We start from the raw sequence: 12,432 nt of genomic DNA, 5'->3' as shown, positions 1-12,432 counted from the left end.
GTCATTCTTCAACATATGCGATTTTGTATCGAATGATGATGAACATTTCAAGCACCCATCTATCTATATAACAAGTAAAGTGCTACGATGCACGTATACCGTGTTATCCTAGACAAACATCTTAAGGACAAAGGACGAGACTTCGATAGGCCGTTTATTTCGAAGGGCTTTTGAGCCCGTTCGAAAGCAATTAAAGGATTAAATCAGGTTTAGCGCGGTCTTATGTCGACAAATGGGCTTCGACACGATTCAACTGATTTTATTTGTCAAATTTGTGGAGATTCCCAGATTGGAAAAAAGGAAAAGATCGTCCTTAATTAATCTGAAGGAATACGGGATTCTGGATAATGAGTTTCAGATGTAATTTATTTTTCAAACGTATATAATCAGAATACAATTAAAAATTTAACGTGGAACATTAATTCTCAATCTTCTTCTTTCGGAGGAGGTCCTGTAACGGTAAAACTAGCTATGAAAACATTTATAATAGTAATGGCGAATATTCCAGCAGTAACATAAATGTTCAATCTCTTAGCAGCGACACTTTTCGATTTTCCTTGTATATAAAACCATCCTTTATATATGAGAGTGATACCTATAGCTAGCTGAAGGATAAGAGATAATGTTATAAGGATAACATTGATATAAAACGTGGAACTGTGTTGATTATATTCCACCATATAACGAAGCTGGTTAGCGTTTGCTGTTATCAGAGCAATATCCATCATACCTAAAAGAATTTGAATTATAGGTATCATTACAACAAAACAAGAAAAAGTTTTCAAAAATCGTCAAGTAGAAACTCCCCTACAATTTATTCGAATGCATGCGTTGTTTGTTTTTGTCGTGTATTTTCGACTTTTTTCGAGGCTTCACTCAACATTCCAACTAGCCGCGCTGTTGCTACATTTACATTTTTAACTATAATACTTTTTCTGAAAGATAATTAAGAAAAATAATTGGATTAATTGCGGGATTTGTCAACGCAATCTTTTCAACTTATTTTCTTTCAGATCTCACTTCTAACCTAAAATTTTCTGCGTCTTAATTGGATTTTTAAAAAGTTGTCGCTGTTAATTGGACAGACTCTATTGTTTCCAAAAAAAATCTATTCAGATGTTAATTGTCTTCTTATATTCAATTTCAGAAATTTACATCTTGGCTAAAACACTTTAAAGAGACTTTTCAGCTTATACTGAATCGATTTTTCGCAAAGTTTGAAATTATTTTCAAGGCTGAAATAAGTATATACTATTAAACAAAAAGTACTGAAATGATAATTATATTTCGTTCTAAAAATTTTTCTAATTATGTATTGAAACAAATCTCAAAACAATTTATGCATTGTTTATACATTCTGTTTGATACGTATCAGCACACATTTTTATATACGTCATTTGTCAATTTTTGAGTGACTACGGCTCGAAATATCATTCTGAAGAGATCCAACAACATCTGAACCGCTTAGCGTTGAAATTGCTAGTCATTGAAGATGTCGATTTCCACAAAATGTAAAAGCAATTAATTTAATCTCATATTTTCCCCATTTTAGTTATTTCTTTTTCTCCAATTTGCTATCATCATAATATCATCTTCTATTTTGTTTGTTAGTTTTTCTGTTTCAAATTGTATTCTGTTTCGAATATATTTGTTACCACTGGTCGTTTATATTTAATTTTCAGAATCAGTGAATTGTTTGAAAGTATAGATGAACAACAACATTAGACAAAAAATGAGTCCCTTGGAGTTCCTGAATAAAATCGGTTATTAAATCAAATTATACTGAGAAAATAATGAACGTAAATAGAATAATATACATTTTTCGAAATATTTTTCTATAATCATCATGTAGGTACTTTCCAGTCCACAGTCAGTAGTTAGTTGAGAACTGTGAACCAAATTCTTCTTGAATAAAATGTTTTGTTAATTATAAAGTATTTAGCAATCACGGCTTCAAGATCAAGTATCAACAAGTCGATTTGCAGTTTCGTTACATGTCTAGTACAGAGAGAGGCCAAACAGAAAAATACGACAACATCTATCAACTGATGCTCGAAAAGTTTTTAAAAGACTTTGTAGTCCAGAAAGGTCCATAAGGGATGCTATCCAGGAAACAATGTTTTTGCCAAATACATCTCAGGTTATACTCTACAAAATTGCAAAGGTGTGACAATCAGATACGAGGTTTTGAAAATCAATAGAAAGTAGTTGTAGTGTAAAAACAAATATATAACAAAAAATTCGTGAAACCTGGACAAATTATATAAAGGAAACATCCCATTCCAGTTGTAACCAATAAATTCATCTTTTATTTAATTTTACTGAGATTATCTTCGCTTGTTATAGTAAGTACAGCTCCGTACAATTCACGTGGTGTGTTGTTTAAGTTTACAGTTATTCGCTATATACAAAATTGATGCATTTTTTTGTTAAGTGCTGTTATTTTTGCTTTTTATTCTTTTCTCAATTCTAGTGCCTATTACTTTGTCTCATGTCGCGTCTTTTTGGTTTTTGCCTACTTTTGCTTCTCACATTCTCTTCACTGGTCTTGAATCTTCCATTCTTCATAAATGATCCAACCAAATCAAATATTTTCACTCAATGAATTCAATTTTGGTCTCTAAATTGTTTTATAAACATTTAGTTTAGTATTTCTTGAGACTTTTCTTTTATTCATGCTGTGATATGTTCTTGAGGCATTTTTAATTTCTGTGACCTCATTTCTTGTATTTTCAGTTTGTTACTGTTCGTAATAATTCAATAATTCTCATTTCAAAACGATTTTTATAGTTTTTTCAACCAAAGCAACAAATTTATTTGTATGTTATCATTTGTATACGTTTGGTATTTATGGTTATGAATTAGGATATTAGTAAGCTATCTCGGTGCTTCTATTTTTTCTAAATCTTCTAAGAATGATGATCTTTTCGCTATATAAAGAAATCCTCTTCCTTTGACAAGTTTGTAGAATCTTCTTAGTAATGCCAAAATTTGAAGATTTATATGGTGACTTTTTCCAATAAAATTGATTTCAGTGTATCAATCACTGAAGCTGTTAATGACAGTTTATATTCAATAAATGCCGTAGTGAAGAAGTTTTTTTTCTTTTTCTTTCAAAATATTTATTCATCTGTAAACATGAGATAGATATATTCAGATGCAAGATAAAGTATCATACATACATTCTAAACTATTCAACTTCGAAGATGGATGAAAGTTTTCTACCTTTCGGCACTTTGACGTTTAGAAAATAAAAAATGACGCGCAATATTTCCATTTATTTTGAAAATAGATCAACCAGGTGTGATCGCATAAATAACAAGTAGAAAGTTCACCGTAGCAAACTAAACTTGAAATGAGTCAGCTACGTTATCTTTAAAAAACAATCGTATTCAACTAGTGGTTTCCAATTCCTCGGAATCATATTGGTAGAAACAAGATTTATAATTAAATAATAGAATAGAATATGCAAAAGTAGAATTGGAGTATCTTGAAAGTTGAGCCTATAGAGGAAAACATAGAAAGGAAATAACTAGTTTGATGAGGCCACCTACAAAGTATGGATAACTCAGTTCCATTTAAAACAATTTGGAAAAGTATAACGTCAGGAGAAAGAAAAAAAGACCACGAGTAACATGACATAACACCCTAGGAATAATCTTTAAAAATAGTAATGAGACAAATAAATAGTTTTACCTTGTGCAACAGTTTTTTTAGCTGCGAAGCTATTAGCAGGCTTTTTAATTTCTTGATCTTCTTGTGCTTCAACATCAATAACTTCGTCTTCTTCCATTTTTAACAGCTTCTTATTCCTCCTCTTTCCATCTATTTCGTCTACACCTTCTTCGGTGTCAATAGTCACTTCTTGCAATCCGCCTAATTCCTCTTGATTCTTCTTTCCACCATCTTCTTCATTTTCCAATATTATTTTAGATTGAAGCTTAATTCTTTTCTTCGGTTTGTTATCCTTTGCTTCTTCATCGTATGTACCAACTTTATTTTTTTGTATATTTTTCTCATCTGGGATATCTGGAAAATACAATGTGAGAAACATAAGTGATGGTAGAAATCACGAAATTTGGATATGATCGAAGAAAATACTCCAAAAGTTTATTTGGATTCTATTTTCACGCTAAAAGGAAAGTGTCTTCATTGAAATGTTTAATTATTAAATTTGCAACGTTTTTAAAAAGTGGGACACATAAAGTTTGCTAAATATTATCGCGTACAGTACAGCACAGGTATCTCGGGTATTCTAAGCGCCGTCGTTCTCTGTTCATGGGGCGCCAAGCGTTAATTTTTCGCGTATCTATCCAAAAATTCCAGTTTATTTTTGTACTACACTCGTAAGTCGAATGATAAACGATAGATTAGTAAAAATAACAAGAGGTTAGTCTCGGAGTCGATATTGACCACAAAAGAAGTGTAGTGAAAACTTAGAGCAAAGATGTGCTATGAAATAAAATACAAATGACTTGATATCACTTTATTTATATCAAATATTATTAATAACTATTTATATCGATCATATTTTCATACAAAATGAAAAATTTGATTATAAATTTACAAAATATTCTAATAATATTCAATAAAATATTAACAATGATTAATATATTGTACAAAATTGCAAAAACTGTTATGCTGAATCTAAAAATTGTCACGTGGCGTTTTTTTTGTCATTGTCACCGTATTTTTTATTAGCTTCGGCTAACGACAATAATATGGGATAAAAATCATCAACTAATCTTTTGTTTCTTTGAAGTATCGGTTTACGTTGATTCAAATTTTCTGCTATAAATTTATTTATATAAAAATCGAGAGAATTTTCGCAGACTCCCACTAAATAACAGATCTTGTAAGCCAACATAGGATAGAAAATTACAAATAACGTGGTCAAGGTGACGCCCAAAACAAAAGTACCAATTCGTAAAGCAGTATTCGAAAGAGACGTTGATAGCGGCCAATAATTCCATAAATATAATGACGTTTCTTCGGTTGTTTCGAGACTCGTGAGTGGTTCTACAGCGGATTTTGGTTTTCTCGGTGTTATTTCGTTTATTTTAACTCTTGGGTATTGATCTTCCAATGACTTCAATTCTTCAGAAGACACTGAAACTACTTCTGACCGGACTGAATTAAATAAAATGACGATTGTTGTTAGTAGTAGTCCAATAGTACGTAAACCCAACATCTGAAAATAATAAAATTTGTTTAAACAGAGAAAGAGAATTTGAAAAAGCTTTAGAGGTTGTTAAACTTCTTTGTACATCTGTGACATCAGTAATAAATATCAAAAAAATGAATCGGGACTAAAACTGAACCCTGAGGTACACCACTGCTAACTGCAGAATTTTATTATCAACACAATCGAAGGCTTTGTCAACATTTGTTAAATATTTATTATTGAGTGAGAAATAATGCAATAGAATGATAGTTATTAGACAGAATTCGTTGATTATAAAAAGTTTATCCATCACTTTAGGGAAATCTAAAAATAACTTAATTGATAACCCATCAATGCCGCAGGAAGTTTTGTTTTGAATACTGACTATAGTTTACAATAGCACAAATCTATCTGCAGATCTAAGGAAGAAACTCAATGATTCGTTAAAAAAAACGTTGAAAAAAGATCATCACGAAAAAGTACTTTTTGAAATACTGTATTGAAGCACCTGATAATATTATCATGAAAATCCGAAAATTTAGAGTCGTATTCTCAGAAAAATCAATCCAATCAATTGCTAAGCATAAGTTATGAAACTTGGTGAAGCTTTGTTAAGAAAAAATTCTCAACAACTGAATGTCTTTCGTAAGAGATTTACAATGTAATACAAATTCGTAAAAACTGGTCAGAGACACCTGAATTAATTAGTAAATGATTCAAATCTTGGGGTAGGAAATCGAAAACTATATAATCTAGAATTGAAAAAGTTGTTTTAGTAGATCCACGTGCATATTTTAACTAAAATAACTCAGATTATTTACCAGAGACTTTTGAATGGCATAATCATTAGTAAAGTGAATCACCGTGTAAAACTCTTTATCCTTATCGTAAAAAAAATGAATATTTGATTGAGGTGGTCTAAAAATACAAATTATATATAAATCGATAGATTTGTTATAAATTATGGAACATTCTACTAGTTGAAAACCTTAATTTAATACGCCGAGTTTGTGATACAAATTAATTTGGGTTACGGAAAAAGAAATTAATACAAGCAAATACTTTTTTGAATGTTTTAATGAATGTTTAAAGCAAATATCTATCTAAAGAGTGAATTAAAAACTTAAAAAAACTAATGTAACTTGGTAAAGAACTAAATCGAATAGTTTATTAAAAAAAAATGAAACTTACTTTGATTGATGTTGATTTCCTTGGCTTTTCACTTCTGAACTTTGTTCAATTTCAAACGATATCTGCGGAGACAAAACAGCAACTGAACGACAGGTACATTGGAGCATAAATATCTACCCTTGCAACAAATTACCTGAGGAGGATTAGGGACAATAACTGTAAACTGATAAATGTCATAAATCTTCCGTCCAATTCAATCATTTCCTGTGATACGTTTCACAAAATGATAAAGTTCTAAAGGTACTTAAGATTTCGAAAGTATTTCTGAGTATACAGGTTAAATGGAAATCCCTATTTTTTCCTTAGTAAGTGGTTTTTGTTGTTGTACATGTTTTTAAAACAATTTCTATACCAAAAATAAGTGAATTTATCAGTACAGCCTTAAAAATATCCAAAAAGGAAGGGAAAATACTAAATGGATTATGTTTGACCTAGATTACAATTTATCCGTAAATACACGTGTGAAAATTCTTTCGTACCAAAAAATAGAGGATTGTTGTTTTAGCTATTATAATTCTCAATTATTTTTCTAACTTTATATCTATAGATTAAGACAAATTAAACAAAATTGATTGAATTTGAAACCTATGTTTAAGAAACTATTTATCTGTTTAACATTTCCTAAGTATTTCCAGTTTTTATTATTATCATTTCTAGAAGAAAACTATTTTCATACTGATAGGTATTTAGTAAACCTGTGATTGAGACAAACACATTTTTTTTACCAAAAATCAATTTTATTCATCAATTTGATCTCTTTCAAGAACAATATAATCATTCCAAGGCTTTTCTATCTACTCGATGTCGTGCTTGTAGAAGGATTTATATTTTACTTCACTTTCAGCAATTGCTTCTTCATTTGAACTGAATTTCTTACTTTTTTTGAGATCAGCGAATACCCAGTAGTCACTGGGGGTTAGATCTGAACTATACGGTAGATGAAAAAGCAATTCATTCAATTTAATCATCGTTGACATGGAATTGTGAATCGGCGTATTGTCTTAGTGAAACAGTGATTTTTTCTTCGACATATATGGCCATTTTTCCTTGATTTTTGCATTCAAATTATCCAATAACTCTATTTAGTTTTCACTTTTGATTGTCTCTCCAATATTCCATGCGCAACTCAAAATACTGAAGTCATTACCTTTCCAGCTAACAGTTGTGCCTTTGGACTTGGTTCACCGATTGTAGTCCAATCAGATGATGGTTGTTTGGATTCCGGAGTAAAATGGATCCAAGTTCCATCCATTGTCACATATCGACGCCAAAAATCTGATTTATTACGTGTTAAAATGTCCAAACACTTCTCTGAATCATCAACACGTTGTTTTTTATCGACTGTGAGTAAACGCGGCACCCATTTCATCAGAGAGAGCCTCAGCTATCTCAAGCAATTTCAATTTACGATTAGATATAACAAATTTATGGACTTTTTTTATGTTTTCTGGGGTAACCACCTCAATTGGCCGACCAGAACGTTCACCATCATCTTTCCTAAGACGCTTCTGTGATAATTTTATGAATATAAGTAATTTAGAATTTATCGAATATCATATGATTGATAAAGAGTTGAAAGCCATCCAACATATACGTTTTTTCTTCTTTTTGACTGATTACCATGTTCATATTTCATGCCTTTAAATTTACTCACTGTGAAATTATTTTCATGAGCTTCTATATTATCAACCAAATACGATGAAATAAGGGTATAACGACACAAGAAAATTACTAACTTTTTTGAAACTTCTACTTCAAAAGTTTCCGTTACGACAATATTTTTTATTTGGGTTGAAGTTATTAGCAACTAAAACAAGGAATAAAAGACCGAGAAAAAAAAACTTTTATCCAGTGGTTTTAAACACGTAATTCACTCTTTTTGGAAGGCACTAAAGTTGTAGAGTATTACCCCAGTCGGCAGTTAAAGTTTCTACTTAAAGTAGAACTTGGAAATGTGTAAATAATTAAAACACAACATAAAACATATCTAGGATCTACTGGTGTTGGTATAAATTAGTTTCTGCGATAAGAAAAAACAATCTGGTAGAATTTGTTTTACAAAGGAGGGTTTTTATAAGGCTACTAGAAAGATGATAAGAGAACAGCCTACATTTGTTGTTATCTCCTCTACCAACATCTTTTCCTTTTTCGAGATAATTAATTTAACAACAAAAAATTGAAAGCTTAGAGGGCTTCTCTTGTATATCAAACTATTTCTATTGTCAAGAAATGTATTGATAAAGAAGAAGTATTTTGATACGTCCTGAATGGCTCTCAAAAAACTCATAAAACTTATCAATTTTATCAGGAAAATTGTTAATAGAAACAAACTACTAGCAAGATTTGCTTACAAAGTCAATATTGATATTAAAAATTGTGAAAAATCAACAAAATAAATTTAATTTCAATGCTATTCACGAGGTATCTATCCCTACAAAGCTCCATGCGAATCTTCCATAGTTCTAAATGGTACAGAATGTCTTTTTCTTTCTTTTTCAGTTCCTTCAGGACGCTTGCCGCTTCCTCTTACTAAAATCTTTTTACTACAGATTTGACCTTAATAAAGAGATAGAAGTTACTGGGTAGTTGTACTTGGCTAGAAACCTTTTGAAAGAGAATGCGGAATGAGGCACCAGTGTAGCAACAAAATTTGCCAAACACATTCAAACACAACAAGACTTTTTCGACCGTTTTTGACGTGGAACGAACTTGATTAATCATCTTTAAAATCCCGTCTTTCTTGAGAACGCTTAAACATCTCAAAAACACGTGAACGAGACAATCATGTATTGCCATACATTTGTTTCAAAAAATTATGTAGTTCTCCATGTTACTTGTGAAATTACACAACAATCCTTTGCTCTAGGTTTATGGTAAACGGCCACGGCTACACTGAATTGTCTACTTTTTCTGCACCATCGCTAGTCTCGTTACTTATAACCACACCTTGTACGTTTAGATTCAGGATTTCAAGGAAACTCAGGAATTATTTCCTTCAAATTGGGACTATTAGCAATTAATTTGATAACAAATTTGACGTCTTCAGAGACTTAATATAAGCTGACTTATCTCCAGTTTCTGAAGACGATAACTTGGTTATCTAAATGTGCGTCAGACAGTTTAATTGTGAGTGTGAGAGTTTAAACAGTATTTTAATCATGAACATCGAAGTCTTGAACGGTTGCAACGCGTATTTGGTTACGAAAATGCATTATTATAGATCTATATTACTTTGAACACAAATAGAATCATTTCTTAAATGTTTTGTAGTTTTTTTAATCCCAAAACTTGAAGCGCCGTTTATGATAGTGTCGTGGTTTTAATTTCTTGTTCAAATAATTCTTATACGAGTGTAAATCAAGATCTGTGCTTAATGTAAGGACAAATACATTCAGCAGAAGTCTCATTCTCAATTATTTCCATAAAGTAAATTTAAATTGATGACGGAGATCAAAAGAAATTTTTGTAAACCCAACAACATCGATGTTTTGATTAACAATTTTATCGATAAAAATCAAAATGAATAGATTAAAAATATGTTGACAACTTTTGTAACCACAGAAACCTTGTAGAGGTCGTTTTTATTACACAGTAGCGGTACTAACACGAAAATAAAGGAATATAAAAACAAAATATTAACTAAAAGAGCTACTACTTTAAAACATATGCATTTTATAACTTTCAGCTACCGTTTATAAGGGTGTTTCTAAATTCATGCGATAAATTCCAGGTGATTGCTCGTATGAATTTAAAATGGGTGTTTCCTATAACGAAATTTCCTCAGTCCATTCCTTTCCGAGATATCACTAGATACTAGATGGTAAACAAAATCGAGATTTTATTTTTTTTCCCAAAATTTCAGCAAAGCTACAAATTTTGTAATTTACTTGCACTCGCTAAGGACTAACGTCGGGTATTTTTTCAATATTAGCAACCCTTACTTCATTTTATATCAAAACTTCTTCTCATGTCGAAGTATTACGAAACTTAAAAAATGAAAACTCAATTTCAGTCACCACTTTTTAAAGGTGATATCTCCGGAGGTCTGTATACACCCTGTATATTCGTACAATTGAAAGAGTAGACAGCTGATCTATTAGCTTCGATACTGAACCATTCACAATGCAAAATTTTGAAAATATTTTTATTTCTAAATGTAGCTACCACGAAAAACAAAGTTTTGATTAAAAAATTTGAATAAGGATTTGAAAAATAGACAAATTAAAGGTTTTATGAACCAAACTAGGCTTATTGTGTTTGTTAATGAGATCAACGTTCACAGCGGTCATACATTTTCTAGAATTTGGTCTTGGAAATACAAAATCAAAAAACTAACAAAACAAAACAGGATATTTTGATTTTGAAACGATTTGACACTATAACATTTAATAGAAAATGTTTTTCGGAAACTATTCCTGAGTTTAATCTTTTATAACTAACATCTATATGTTGTTTACCTTCATCATCTTCTGTCGTATTATCTGTATCATTAATTTTATTACTCATTTTCACGATATGTAAACCACTTTCACACAAAATCGAATTGAAACCACGCCGTTAGTAGGTAAGGAAAATAAAGCTGTTATTATGATAACATTTCGTACGTTATAAATATTTTGTTTCCTCCCTCTCTTATCACGAAGATAACAATAAATAATAAAGGAAATTATTAGGGATAGATTCAAGATTATTTTCTTAACAAGCTTGTTTATAGAGTGGGTTTTGGATGTTTGATAATAGTGACTGTAGAACGTAAACTAAAGCAACTGGAACTGATAGGGGGTTCAAAATTAATGCTTCTTTACAACATTCTGAATCTGGTGAGACATTTAATGTTCTTCGATTGTTATTAAGTCATTAGAAATCGGGTCTGACTGGGCTTGTTTTGATTAATTTGCTGATATATGACTCTTTTATTGCCATATTTAGTCATCGACTTATATATCTTTTCACAAGTAATCCCCAGGTGCCAAAATCAGAAAAAGAAATAAGGCTTAAGAGGGCAAAAAACCAGACTAAATGATTTTGAAAATTGATACTTAATAATTAATACTTAATATTGGTCGCTAACGATATTTTAAATAAATAAAATAGGAGTAATTCAACTAAATATTAATCGAATAAGTATAAACGATAGAAGTAAATAATTTTTACTATGAAATCTCGCCATTTCCTAAACCAAACCAAGACGGTACGACTACAAGTATAGTGGAATCAATGAGTGTGAGAGAGAGCATAGTGACGCAACAGGAAGCGCTACCATTTTTATTCCAATAATCCATCATTGTCAATACACGTAGCGCCATCTGTTAGATAATAGCCACATGCCGATTGGCACCGCCATTTTTATTCCATTAATCCTATTGTCCAATTTTTGTATTTTTTTAATTTTAGAGAAATTGAAACTCCGATGTTCGAGGTGAAAATTTATGATTAATATATCATACATCTCGTAATTAAACATAGGCAAACGAAATAAACTCAGACTCTGGATATAAACTCCTTCTATTTGTTGCATAGAAATTAATGTTTGTTAAAATTTTTGGCCCAAGTTCAAGACAATTCGTCACCTATAGAGGAAAATTCCAATTTCCATATTATGCGGAGCACCCTGTATTATTCTTCGTAATGTTTTGACAACATTCCAAATTATCGAAACTTCTAGCCGTAGTGAAAAAATGCCTTTTCACAACGAAGATGCTCTCCATTACCATCAGAATATATTCAATTGATTTTTTTTACCAATTCGAAAAATCGCAGCTGTCTACTTCAATCCATATTCTTTACATTGAAAGGTATGAGAGATTCAAATACGTTCGCCATTTTAGAATCCATTCGGAATATCAGAATATTTACGATTCAGCTAAAGTTCGAAACCGGGAATCAAATTAAACAGCGACCAGTAAGAGCTGGACTGAATTTAAAAGCGGCTTACAGCCGCGCTTGATTTTTTTTTGTTCATTTCGACGTCAATGTAATACCGAAGGCAAAAAATTATATTCAAAATGTGCAATACATCATTTATTGAGTTATATTGGAAAATGATTGATTAGAGACTGAAATTATAGTAGAACAAA

General features: G+C 30.9%; 1 protein-coding gene across 1 annotated transcript; it reads right to left on the bottom strand.

The window, feature by feature from the left end:
* Positions 1-348: 348 nt before the first annotated feature.
* Positions 349-10,954, bottom strand: LOC130903675 (ninjurin-2-like). Its single transcript, XM_057815901.1, has 3 exons — positions 10,813-10,954; positions 3,697-4,029; positions 349-730 (listed from the first exon to the last, which is right to left on the bottom strand). The coding sequence occupies exons 1-3, from the start codon at positions 10,859-10,861 to the stop codon at positions 426-428; spliced, it is 687 nt and encodes a 228-aa protein (XP_057671884.1). The 5' UTR covers positions 10,862-10,954; the 3' UTR covers positions 349-425.
* Between the last annotated feature and the right edge of the window lie 1,478 nt (positions 10,955-12,432).

This window comes from Diorhabda carinulata, chromosome 2, assembly GCF_026250575.1.
Source record: "Diorhabda carinulata isolate Delta chromosome 2, icDioCari1.1, whole genome shotgun sequence".
Classification (NCBI taxonomy): Eukaryota; Metazoa; Arthropoda; class Insecta; order Coleoptera; family Chrysomelidae; genus Diorhabda; species Diorhabda carinulata.
The sequence above is the reverse complement of the archived record's forward strand: the minus strand, read 5'-3'. Positions and strand labels throughout refer to the sequence as shown.